The sequence below is a fragment of the Anomaloglossus baeobatrachus genome, chromosome 9 (assembly GCF_048569485.1).
Source record: "Anomaloglossus baeobatrachus isolate aAnoBae1 chromosome 9, aAnoBae1.hap1, whole genome shotgun sequence".
NCBI classification, from domain to species: domain Eukaryota; kingdom Metazoa; phylum Chordata; class Amphibia; order Anura; family Aromobatidae; genus Anomaloglossus; species Anomaloglossus baeobatrachus.
The window spans coordinates 35,281,861-35,295,767 of record NC_134361.1 but is presented as its reverse complement, the minus strand read 5'-3'; the positions used below and the strand labels follow the sequence as shown (position 1 = coordinate 35,295,767).

The 13,907-nt window shown below is 45.3% G+C and overlaps 1 protein-coding gene across 1 annotated transcript in view; it reads left to right on the top strand.

Moving 5' to 3' along the window:
- Positions 1–4,681, top strand: part of SLC8A2 (solute carrier family 8 member A2) — a 170,612-nt gene extending 165,931 nt beyond the window's left edge. The window contains exons 7-8 of the mRNA XM_075323533.1: positions 781–1,056; positions 1,147–4,681. Of these exons, the coding sequence (XP_075179648.1) occupies positions 781–1,056; positions 1,147–1,523 (653 nt within the window). The 3' untranslated portion in view covers positions 1,524–4,681. The remainder of the gene's footprint in view (positions 1–780; positions 1,057–1,146) is intronic.
- The last annotated feature ends 9,226 nt before the right edge of the window (positions 4,682–13,907 follow it).

Sequence of the window (13,907 nt, the reverse complement as noted above, 5' to 3'; positions counted from 1 at the left end):
TGCTGGTCCCCATCTTGTAGTAATAATCCCCATCCTTATCCCTTTCTTGAAGTAATGTCTTCCATCCTGCGCCCCTTCTTGTAGTAATGTCCCCTTGCTGGTCCCCATCTTGTAGTAATGTCCCCCATCCTTATCCCTTTCTTATAGTAAGGTCTTTCATTCTTGTCCCCTTCTTTTAGTAATGTTCCCATCTTGTAATAATGTCCCCAATTCTGCCGTTCCTTATACACACAAAAAGATTCTTCTTAACTATCCTTGTACTCTTGTTGGACAGTGTCCTCTTCCCCCTCCACGCCGGTGTGGCGCATAGCTGAAACATCATATGTGGCCACCGGAGACACACCGAAGCCGACCGACGGCCAGTGACTGGCCGCAATATATTTTAATTGAATGTGCAACCCCCTGATTTCATGAACCCCATTGTTCCAGGAGCTCAGGGCCCTGAGGTGCTATATGCGGTCCATGGACTGAGTGTTTGAGACCCCCGCTTTAAGTAAAGAAGTTTTCTGGAGCCACCCAATACTACTTACCCTGGTAATGATGACATTATGACCCAACACATCTGCCGAGATGTATCATGCAGGCTTCTCTATTTGTGGAATTGTGACTGGCGCTCACTTCTGATGCGGCAGTGAGCGCCACTGGACATCAACATAAAACCCCTGCACTAGATTTATGCACTTGGCAACTGAACTTGGGTCTTCTTTGAGTTTAGTGTAATACCTTTGAATATACAGTCTATAAGTTTGTATCTGACCCCTTCTCTCCTTCATTTTCCAGGTGATGAGGAAGAGGAGGATGACGGGAGAGATGAAAGACTCCCTTCTTGTTTTGACTACGTCATGCACTTCCTAACAGTGTTCTGGAAAGTCCTGTTTGCCTTTGTGCCCCCTACAGAATACTGGAACGGCTGGGCTTGCTTCTTCGTCTGCATCACCATAGTGGGGATGCTAACTGCAGTCATAGGCGATCTCGCCTCGCATTTCGGATGCACCGTAGGGCTGAAGGACTCCGTAACTGCTGTGGTGTTTGTGGCACTTGGCACATCTATACCTGGTACGAAATTCATTTTACAAAGAGTTAGCCATGGAATATAAGGGGTTAATACAGAACTTCGTAATTCTCATTTTTTGCTATCTTTTGCAGATACGTTTGCAAGTAAGGTGGCTGCAACCCAGGACCAGTATGCGGACGCCTGCATCGGCAATGTGACAGGCAGCAACGCAGTGAATGTCTTCTTGGGCATTGGGGTGGCCTGGTCAGTAGCTGCAATCTACTGGGCTATCCAAGGAAAAGACTTTGTGGTGAAGACGGGTACATTGGCCTTCTCGGTCACACTCTTCACCATATTCGCATTCATCAATATCAGTGTCCTCTTATATCGTCGTAGACCCCATATAGGAGGGGAGCTCGGAGGGTCTCGCCTTTCCAAGTCCCTCACTGCCATGCTTTTCATAGGCCTATGGTTCCTCTACATCTTGTTCTCTAGCCTGGAAGCCTACTGCCATATCAAGGGCTTCTAAGGAGGAAATCAAAGATACGACCAGAGGCTTTCTTCTAGAACTCAAACATTCCATGGGCTGCCACTCACATCGGTTGTGAGACGTTTCATTAGGGTGAAGCTGAGGGCAAAAGGGATAATTTATTTATTTTTGTAATTTTTTTCCCTTTTTTGGGTCTTATCCCTTCATGATCTCTTGGGTAAAGTAGCACAATTTTGCAAAAAAAAAGGATGGGCATTAGATTGTCCTCTTTGCCAAGGTTCAACTCATAGAATGAGTTACAGAGGTTGAGTCGAAGGTCACAATTTTGCCTAAACTGCCTCTGACAACAAGTAACTGCTTAAGGTAAGGTTGGGATTTTACTCATACTACAAGTTACAGCAAAAAAACTCCTTATATCCATGTTCTCCTGTGTCATTTTGTGATGGAGGAACCCGTCCTCTACATATAATAGAAGATGCTTGTGGACTTAAGCAATCTTCATGAAGATGGATCCTACCAGACAGTGATGGATCTGAGATACGAGGCACTTTTTTTCGCCAAGGTCGAATGGAAAGTTGAATATTGGAAATGCCACCAATATGGCAGCCTCAAATACCTATCACAAGGGTAAGTATGTTTTAAGCCACAGCTCCCACGTAGGACGCAGTACTGGAATGACAATGGATGGGACTCTGTAGCCCAGTAACACACACTGGTGCTATTTTATCTGATGTCAGACACACAACCGTTCTCGTCTACCAAGATTTCAAGGTTTACCAACACAAATTTATAGCTTTCCGGCATTTTGGCCAACTCTAGCGAGATGGTCGTAGTCAGTAATGTTTACAGTGTTCAATATCAAAACTGATTGGTGCATGGAAATTGGGGAGAACTCTTAATTCTGAACTACAGTCTACTTTTTCAGTAACTTTAATATACATATAAGAAGGCTTAAGGACATTAGTGACCCCAAGAATTTCCATCCCTTTTCATATTCAATATTTATAATACACCACCACTTATATTTAAAAAAAACAGTTATGGACAAGGATGGCAGTGCCAAGGAGTCACTGAGAATGGTTCCATACCGGTATGTGCGTTGATGAACCCCATACAATTAGTACCTCTCTAAGTCTAGTCATATGGTCCTTCCAGTATGGGGGAAGAAGAGACTCCAGTTGTCATAGCTCCCTCCGATGTTACCCAATCCATGGCTCATGCAGAACTGTGTCACCTATATACCTTGGAAGGAAGCATCTTCTCCATGTTACATGTGGTACCTAATACCAGTCGTAGTAGTTACCTATGAGTAGTAGTAGAACCTATGAATTTCCAGCTCCCACTGCCCTTATTGACCATCAGACCAAAGTTTTGACGTACTGATGGGCCGTCACCTTCAAGCCCTGGGATTCCCAAGCCAATCAGGATAAAGCCATTTGCCAGCTTCCCCCCTTAGTCCTCTGTCTAGATTTTAGGGGGTAGCAGCTCCTGCATGTCACTGCCCAAACAATACAGATTGTAAGTAGAGAAAAACAGCACAGTGGTCAGCCATTTACCTCCTAATAACGCCCAGCATGGTGAGTACAGGATAAGCCAATGAGTTAGATCACCGTGAGTTCCTTCCATCAAGAGGACCTTATCTTATCCTAGAAATGTAAATTAAGAATTCAAGAAGGCACTTCTAAATATCCAAACTGTGCGGTGTTTACGATAAAGAAGAAAGCATCCATTAAAGTTTTGGTAACACAATGAGTTGTCTTCCCCAACCTGGCCTCCATAGAAGACAAGAATGTGTCCACCATTACGTCCCTAATCCATAATCCAGCTGCATGTCTTCCAGGTCCAGTTGTTGAGTGTTGGCTAGTTTTGGGAGGGAAACACATTACTGAACATTTCTTTCCAAGGCTATCAATCGATCTTTGGACTTGGTAACATCTGTTAATGAACCAGGAGACAAGTTTCACAAAAATGGGTTGGACTAATAACATACGCTCAGACTTTTTTGACTTTTCTGCAAACTATCCTGTTCTCCATTTAGATTTTACTGCACCTCGCGGCGATGATCTACAGAGGCACAACATGAGGTGATCCAGAAACTTGTTGGCACTTAACAGAGTCAAAGACAGGCTGTACATGTGCAATACTGGGCAGACTTCAATAAGCACACCCAAGGACCAAGCCGCAATTCTGCAACGGGTGGCGGGTCAATGCTGGTGAAAATTTCTTGTTTATATGCTTACCAAAAAAAATAAAAACAAAATTAATGGGACACGTCGGTCCCAGCTCCTATGCCAGATGAGGGCACTGCGGACTGTGAGAGGAGATAACACTGCCCTTTGTACTGTTGATGTTCCCACATGGCTGTTTTATATGTAATGCCGGCTACATCATTCAGTGTTTAGTCTGTGTGTCTGTCCATCCCACCACGTCCCCCCCCAGCTGATATCCCTGCTTCCTCTGTCTTCCTGAGCTTGTTGCTCCTACCACTCCTGCTTTCTGTCTTACCCTTACCCTGTACATCTTCCGCGAGGCAACTTTGCTTGACTTTGGGTTGGTGCGGTCTTGCTTTGTTCCCCTTTTTGTTGCTTAAGTATTTCTCAAATATTATTTGATGGATACTCATCAGTTGTCCAAATTTCATTCCATCTTCCATTTCCATTTTTCTTTTTTTTTCTTATCCATGTCAGACTGGGGTTCCATGGACTCACCAGAGGAGTTGTATAAGACATTGACCCTAGTGGCAGATAATTGGCTCCAAAGTCTTCTCCAAATGGGGGTTCTTCTGGATTTTAGGGTTCTACTTACGAAGATTAGCATCTTGTGTTTCTCTGGTGGGCCAGTCTGACCCTCTTTTATTACAGAATAGTCAAGTGGACATGGCCTGAGGTATAATCTCATATTTCTGAGATATTGAACTGCGAGATGACCCTGTCGTTGCGCTCTTTGCCCACCAACGTCTATTTCTTTGTCCAGTTTTGCTTGCTCTTTGCCTCCCATTACTTCTTCCCTTCTACCAGCCTCTTCCACCCTTCTCCTTATTGCGGCATCCTTCTCCTCCTTCCTCCGTCTTTGGCTGTCTGTCCCCTCATCTCTCTGAGTCTGCCTCTGCTGACACAGAAAGGTCCTCAGCATGTCATATTAATGCAAGAAAAGCTATAAAACTTTATCAATATAATTATTTATTTTGAAAAGAAAAATGTGTGTTTCCTTGTGTCATATTGGGTATTCGGCTCCTAGCGGCTCGACAATGATCAGGGATCTATTCTGATGACCATATTAGAGCTGGGAGGGAATATTCCTCAATGTGGGACAATTGACATTAGCCTTTGCAGGAGTTTTTTGCCTTTTCTATGTCAACACAGTAGGATTACAGGCTCTGTCTTCCCATCCTTATTAACATATAACTGTATATTAACGCAATAGTCAACAACAACAATATATTTTCAGATGCATTGTAGAGGGAGCTGTATATATCTCACCCATCAAGTAGGAGTAAACTCGAATGCCCCTCATTCCCGTTTGCCCTCCATCCTCTCTCGGATCGGATTGTGGCGCCTCTTCACAGCAGTTCTACACTATCCAAGGGGGGGGACAACTTTAGAATGAACATCATTTTCTCACGTCGCGTTTCTTTGAGATTCTTCAAGGGGGTTTCAGAAATGAACAATGACAGACAGCACCGCTGGACAGACAGAGGACGTCAGAAGAACCTTCTCTCACAGCTCAGTAAAGCCCCAATATGCTGTGCAAGGAGTGTTAGGAGTTGACCCCGTTCCCCCCTCCGTAGCACCAAGGCCTTCCATTGTGTTGAGTCCCCGGTTTACCCTTTCGCTCTCAGGGAGTGCTCTTGCTCCCGGTATGTCTCTCATCCAATAGAAAAACAAGACCTCATCCAAAAAAAATAAAAGTTAAGTGCGAAAATGGACAATGACATATCCCAATCAATACAGATCCCAAGATCTGGCCAATCGCTGGGATCTCCGACAATCCTAAAACAAAAGGTCTGTTCAATCACGAAGACAACCAGACTGATCAAGCAAACCAATAGTCATGCTACCGTCATTACATTAATGATCTGTTTCTTCTAGACCTTTGATTATCACAAAATCTCATATCTGCTCAGTCTCCTCTATAAAACTTCTCCTGTGCTGCACTTATATCCTGGAAAAAATTGCTTTAGCTAAGATTAATTCCCAACTTTCGCAGTTTTATATGGCATCTGTCCATGATGACAATCCTCCACGATGCTCCTGGCCTTTCTATTTCTGTGCTTTCCCCTTGTGGTTATGCTCAGTTGATGCTATTAAAGAGGACCTGTCATTAGCTCAAAAGGTAGCCAGTTTTTGCTACCACTTAATTCCTGCTGAGGATTCTGTTATTTTTTTGTTTTGTTTTATGTAAATCCACCAAAGATTTGGGCCTTAATAAGTGCAATTTTTTTTATATAGTTTTTACAAAGGGGTGTGGCTTACAGATCCTCATGGGCGTGTCTTTAGGTTGTTCGGCATTATTAGACTGTGAGTCACGCCCCCTTGTAAATTAGCACTGAATAAAGAGACCCAAATCTGATGAATATAAAAAACAAATACTCAGGAGCAGCAGGAACAAAATAAGAGCAAAAACTGGACACTTATCTGTTGACAGGAGATCTTTATATAAGGGCAGCTAATTCTCACTGATCGAACAGTAAACATTTTTCCCAAGACATGTAGCACATGATGCAGAAGCACTAATTGAATCTATATGCGTTGATTTCTGCCCATAAACAAGCAAAATACAATCCTTTAACCTCTTCCCAAAGTAAGACATGTTCTTCCTACGTCAGGTGCTTGTGTATAGAGTGGACTCAAGAACTGAGCTTTCAACATACAAGGCAGGCGCCGGCTGTGTTATACTGCTGCCACCTGTCTCATAGCAGTGACCAGAGCAAGCTTCAGTTGCTGCTGTTTAAACATTTAAATGCAATTTACATTTAGTCAATTTCTGACAAGGGCATTTAAATAGTTCCACATCCATTCTGAGGGGTTATTATGGCAGCCAAGTACCTTCTGAAGGACTGCATCACCTAAAGGCTGCTTTACACGCATCGACATTGTTAGCGATGTCGCTCGTGAAAGCACCCGCCCCTGTTGTTTGTGCATCACGGGCAAATCGCTGCCCGTGGCGAACAATATCGCTAGGCCCCGTCATTTCAGCAAGTGAGCTTCAACCTTTGACTGTGGTAATGTCACAGGAGTGATGAGTAACTTGAGCAGGGGCACCTAGACTGGCCCTCAGACTGAGGACCCTGCGCTATCTCTTATCCCAGAGGTACGCCCTGTGGTGACGAGGTCTGGACCCCCAGTGTGACCCTAACTTCTGTCCATACCCTTGTCTAACCCCACCTCTCCCCTACCTATGGGGAAGGCTGGGACCGAAGTAATAAACCCTACAAGTAATGCAGACAGGGGAGAAACAAAACACAAACACACGGCAAACAGACACAGGGGAGAGACAACATGTGCACAGGAAGAAAATAAGATACAGAGAGGAAATATACTGACAACAGGGATATTTCCACACCACACAAGATATCACACACTAAAGACTGGAATTGCTGGAGCAATGCTGGAGTTATAATCGGCGATGTGGAACCAGATCCAGCGCCTTCTCAAAGGTGGAGGCGGCTGTGAGTGGTCATTAGCAGCCTGAGCTCCTAGCAGCAGTTCACAAGCCAGCAGGAATTAACTCCTGCTGGACTGATGAGCAGTAAACAAGAAACCGCCGACGCCTGGCTCCAGCTGAACAACTAAAGGCCACTTTACACACACAGATAAATCTTTGGCAGATCTGTGGTTGCAGTGAAATCATGGACATATTGTTCCATTTTTACACAGCCACAAACCTGGCACTGATTGTCCACAATTTCACTGCAACCACAGATCGGCCGCAGATTTATCTCTGTGTGTAAAGTGACCTTAAGGCAGCTTTCACACAACCGGTTTTTGCCGTGTGGCACAATCCGGTAAAAACCGGTAAGAACGGATCCGGGGTGTGTTGCCACCGAATCCGTTCTTTCCCCCATAGACTTGCATTAGCGCCGGATGCAACGGATCCGTTTTTTCGCCGGATCCGTTGCATCAGTTTTTTTGCCGGCAAAAAATGGATGTGTGAGAGCCGCCTAAGAGACACCAGATTGCCTGTCAGACTCTGCAGTGTGAATAGAGTCCAACGCCTCTATGAGACCAAGCAAGTGCAGAGCAGAACACCGCATGACAGGTAAGGAATAAGGCGCTTGAGTGTTTCATTGATATTTTTTCAGTTTATGGCATTTCCAAAATTTTGTCACCTCTGTTACCCCCTTACTGTCAGTTGACATACATGTTTGTCACATGTCGGATGTGAATATATGGAGCTGCTGATAACACTGGCTCCTGACTAGCTCTCGCTGTTGCTCTGACACTCATTAAATTCCGCTGTCAATCGGTAACAGCTGCATTTACTTACGTGGTTATATCATGGGGAGGGTCCTTTCAGTAGCACATCACCCCTCCACGTCCTGATCCTGGGACTGCTGACGATGTTTCTACAGCAAAATCAGTGATTTCAAAATAAGTATGCAGTGCATTGCTCCAACGACTTCAGGTTCAAGTTCTTTGGAACTATAAAAAAGGTAAAAAATGAAAAAAACATATCAATAAAAAAAAACTAAAAGTATGCATGCCCCTTCTTTTAGGCATATTAGACATCGCCACATCAGTAAAGGCCGCTTTACACGCTGCGACATTGCTCAAGCGATCTCGTTGGGGTCACGGAATTTGTGTCGCACATCCGGCCGCATTAGCGATGCCGTTGCGTGTGACACCTATGAGCGATTTTGAATCGTCGCAAAAACGTGCAAAATCGCTCATCGGTGACATTCTCGAATATCGTTGCTGCTGCAGTAACGATGTAGTTCGTCGTTCCTGCGGCAGCACACATCGCTCAGTGTGACACCGCAGGAACGAGGAACCTCTCCTTACCTGCGTCCCGCCCGCAATGCGGAAGGAAGGAGGTGGGCGGGATGTTCGTCCCGCTCATCTCCGCCCCTCTGCTTCTATTGGGCGGCGGTTCAGTGACGCTGCTGTGACGTCGCTGTGACGCTGAACGAACCACCCCCTTAGAAAGGAGGCGGTTCGCCGGTCACAGCGACGTCGCAGGGCAGGTAAGTAGTGTGACGGGTCCGTGCGATGTTGTGCGTCACGGGCAGCGATTTGGGGCGGGTACCCACGCTAGCGATTTCGGTCACGATATCGCAGCGTGTAAAGCGGCCTTAAAAGTCTGATCTTTCAGAATGTAAAGCGTTTAAAAAAAAAAAAAACACAAGCCTCCATCGACAAACAAATACAAAAGTTTTGTGTCAACAAATGCCGAAAGTTAGAAAATGATCTGAATTGGTTAAAAGCTGTAAATGATTAAAATAACTACAGGAAATACATTTACCAGGACACTATTAACTGAACAATCTATAAACAATATACGGTATATACTGTATACTATATATGCAGACACATATATGTTCATTCATTTTGGCACACAAATCATCAAGATCTACTTCTGGCAGCTCCCTTGATGTACAATGTGCTTGATGGGAGACAAGTCCAGAGACGCTGCAGGCCATGGGAGCAATCTTAAGCGGGCTTTACACGCTACGAGATCGCTACAGCGATCTCGTTGGGGTCACGGAATTTGTGACGCACATCCAGCCGCTGTAGCGATGCCGTTGCGTGTAACACCTATGAGCGATTTTGCAACGTCGCAAAATCGCTCATCGGCGACATGGGGGTCCATTCTCAAATATCGTTACTGCAGCAGTAACGAAGTTGTTCCTCGTTCCTGCGGCAGTACACATCGCTCCGTGTGACACCGCAGGAACGAGGAAGCTCTCATTACCTGCCTCCCGGCCACAATGCGGAAGGAAGGAGGTGGGCGGGATGTTACGTCCCGCTCATCTCCGCCCCTCCGCTTCTATTGGGCGGCGGTTCAGTGACCCTGCTGTGACGTTGCTGTGACGCTGAACTAACCGCCCCCATAGAAAGGAGGCGGTTCGCCGGTCACAGCGACGTCGCAGGGAAGGTAAATCCGTGTGACGGGTCCGGGCGATGTTGTGTGACACGGGCAGAGATTTGCCCGTGTCGCACAACCGATGGGGGCGGGTACGCACAATGGCGATATCGGTACCGATATCGCAGTGTGTAAAGCAACCTTTAGGCCACAGAGGCGGCTCATATTAGCACAAGTAACGTGTCCTGGTGTTATCATGTTGGACGCTTTTGAAATTTTCGCACCACTGGTTCCATGATCAAATCAATGTAACGCTGAACTGTTAGTGCACCTGCAATAAATACTATACTAAAGGGATCCAGTTACCATATATTATGCCACCCCACAACATAATCCAGGGAATCACATTAGTGGGATCTTTCCTCGTGAAGTCTTCTTCATGGTGAAGCCTACATGGTCTCATCAGTCTAGAAGAATGGCACGTGGTGATCCATTCTGTATTGCAAGTGAAATTAAAAGTCACATACTAAGCCTAAATGATAGCGGGATAGTCCCGATTTTGTGGAGCTGTCCCGCTGTCCTGGAAGGTCAGGGCAAGGTCCCGACATCTCGTCTTCTGCCATTCAGGCTTCACTGCATGTGACATTGTTCCTCCTACTCCTCGGGGGTGGGGACGTCATCTCTCTACATATTTGCATCAGATAGGGGGTAAAAGGCATAACAAATGTAGCAAAATAACCAGAGAAGATTGTTATTGTGTAGTTTGGAGCAGACGTCTGCTGAAAAGATGCAGATGGCAAGCAGCAGAAAAATGCAGCAATTACGCTACATATGAACACTGCTTTACATTTGCAAAAATGATATGTAAAAATAAAAAAAAGTTATGAATGACCGAGCAAAAACATAAATCCATAGATCCCAACAGCTCAGAAAAAGCAGAACAGTCTTGAATTTGAGTCTGTGTCCTGCTGTCCCGGGTGGTCTGCGGAATGTCCCTCACTGCCACCGCCACCTCTGACATGTTTTAATGCCAGGGAAGAAATAAATGGTAAATGGGTATAACTTGTGAGTGTGGCTATGGCATAATTTATCCTTCTTTCTATTCTGTAAAAGTTAGGACTATGACAAAGGAGTTGCACAGTGCCAACATCATCATGGTTGTAATCCAGACATCCAGCTTACGTTCCATTGACCTCATGTCACTGCTTTTAAAGCCTGTAGAGCAAGATGGAAATAGACTGGAGGTCTGTCCTTTACAGCGATGAGTCCTTCTTGTGTCTTGGATCCAAAGATTGGTCTGGAGCAACATAATGAACAGGCCTTAACGAAGAAACGTGAATGTGTCCTGTGAATTTTTTTTCAACACGACAACACCAGACTACATGTTAAGTGGGCTTTACACGCTACGACATCGCTCAAGTGATCTCGTTGGGGTCACGGAATTTGTGACGCACATCCGGTCGCTTTAGCGATGCCGTTGCGTGTTACACCTATGAGCGATTTTGCATCGTCGCAAAAACGTGCAAAATCGCTCATCGGTGACATGGGGGTCCATTCTCAAATATCGTTACTGCAGCAGTAACGAAGTTGTTCCTCGTTCCTGCGGCAGCACACATCGCTCCGTGTGACACCGCAGGAACGAGGAACCTCTCCTTACCTGCCTCCCGGCCACAATGCGGACGGAAGGAGGTGGGCGGGATGTTCGTCCCGCTCATCTCCGCCCCTCCGCTTCTATTGGGCGGCGGTTCAGTGACGCTGCTGTGACGTCGCTGTGACGCTGAATGAACCGCCCCCTTAGAAAGGAGGCGGTTCGCCATTCACAGCGACGTTGCAGGGAAGGTAAGTCTGTGTGACGGGTCCGGGCGATGTTGTGTGACACGGGCATCGATTTGCCCGTGTCGCACAACATATGGGGGCGGGTACACACGCTGGTAATATCGGTACCGATATCGCAGTGTGTAAAGCGGCCTTTACTCATGCTACTGTGAGCAGTCTGCATGGCCTAAACCTGTTATCAGGGTCTGCAGCCTCTCCAGACTTGTCTCACATCAAGCACATCTGGGACCTCATTGGTCGACAATTGCACAAGAGCTGCCAGCAGAGGATCCTGATGATTTGTGTCACAAAGTGCATTCAGAGCGGCAGAACAATCCTCAGACAGCCATTAATATTCTCTCTGATAGTAAGCAAGGCTGTAACATGGCGCTCTTATACTTCATATGGAATAATGTAAAGCCTGCTTTACACCTTACAATATCACATACGATATCATATGCGATCGTAACTGCCCCCATCGTATGTGCGGCACGTTCAATTTGTTGACCGTGTCGCACAAACGATTATTTCCCGTCACACGTACTTACCCTTCCATACGACTTCGATGTGGGCGGCGAACATCCACTTCCTGGAGTGGGAGGGACGTTCGGCGTCAGAGCGACGTCACGTGGCAGCCGGCCAATAGAAACGTAAACATCCCGCCCACCTCCTTCCTTCCGCATTGTCGGCGGGAGCCGCGGGACGCAGGTAAGATCTGTTCATCGTTCCCGGGGTGTCACACACTGCGATGTGTGGTGCCTCGGGAACATTGAGCAACCCGACGTGCAATTTTTAGCAAATGAACGACGTGCGTGCGATGAACGGTTTTACGTTCAATCGCAATCGCACGCAGCTTTCACACGCTACAACAACACTAACGATGCCGGATGTGCGTCACTTACGACGTGACCCCGCCGACACATCGTTAGATTTGTTGTAGAGTGTAAAGCCCACTTAAGATCTTTTGTAAAGTTTGTTTCCATTTCTTCATTATTTGCAGATCAGGAATATGTCTATCCATTATGCGATTTCCATAACTTTTCCTTGCAATTTCAATGCTGAGAAGTGTTTAAAACAAAGTGTATATCTAATATATAAAGCTGAGTGTGTGTGTGTATATATGTGTGTGTGTGTGTGTGTGTGTATATGTGTGTGTGTGTGTGTGTATATATGTGTATATATGTGTGTGTGTGTGTGTATATATGTGTGTGTGTGTGTGTGTGTGTATATATGTGTATATATGTGTGTGTGTGTGTGTGTGTATATATGTGTATATATGTGTGTGTGTATATATGTGTGTGTGTATATATGTGTATATATGTGTGTGTGTATATATGTGTGTGTGTGTATGTATGTATGTGTGTGTGTGTGTATGTGTGTGAGTGTGTATGTGTGTGAGTGTGTGTGTGTGTGTGTGTGTATGTATGTATGTCCGCTAAAGGAATCCGCACCATTGCATTTACGATCACAAAATTTTGCACAGCCGCCTCATGTGACCCAGGGAACATCTTAGATTATGTTTTGAGGGGAAAATTTAACCCCGCGCTTTACAGTTATTCGCCAAAACACCTGCTTACATTAAAGTCAATGCAGTTGGGAACTACAGGTCATTAACAGGAGCTCTGACTTGTGACACACACACACAGACAGAGACACAGACAGAAAGAGACAGACAGGGAAAGAGGCAGACAGACAGAGGGAGACAGACTGAGACGGATAGAGAAAAAGACAGATAGAGACAGACCAAGAAAGACAGGGAAAGAGACAGACAGAGGGAGACAGACAGACAGAGACATACAAGTCACAATGTATATAGGAATGATGAAAAGCAAAACTGCTATGGGAATACTAGACTGAAAAATACAATGAACTATCTGAAAAAGTGAAAAACATGAAAAATGAAATATGCATAACTGATATGAATAATAGGAATATAAGATGTTTAGCCATTGTATTGATCAATGCAAAAGAGCCCCAAACCACGCCAAGGTAATCTCTATTTTTGGGGTCCCTAACCTATGTGTAACCTCACCTGCAGTTAAAAAAAACTTGCTCTGTATGGGAAGCAAAGGACCAAACTAGGAACCCCAAAAATAGAGATTACCTTGGCGTTGGTTTGGGGCTCTTTTGCATTGATCAATACAATGGTTAAACCTCACTTATACTCCTATTATTCATAGCAGTTATGCATATTCCATTTTTCATGTTTTTCACTTTTTCAGATAGTTCATTGTATTTTTCAGTCTAGTATTCCCATAGCAGTTCTGCTTTTCATTATTCCCCTATACATTGTGACTGGTGTGCAACTCTTTATCCTATTGTATAGTTATGTTTTTGAGTCTTGCACCATGTTCACACCATTGGTGTTCCAGACGTACATTCTTTAGTTAGATAGACAAAGACAGACAGGGAAAGAGGCAGACAGACAGAGACAGACAGGGACAGAGGCAGACAGACAGGGAAAGAGGCAGACAGACAGAGAAAGAGGCAGACAGAGAAAGCGACAGACAGATACAGATAGAGACAAACAGGCAGGGAAAGAGACAAACAGGGAAAGAGACAGACAGAGATAGAGAGACAGAGAGA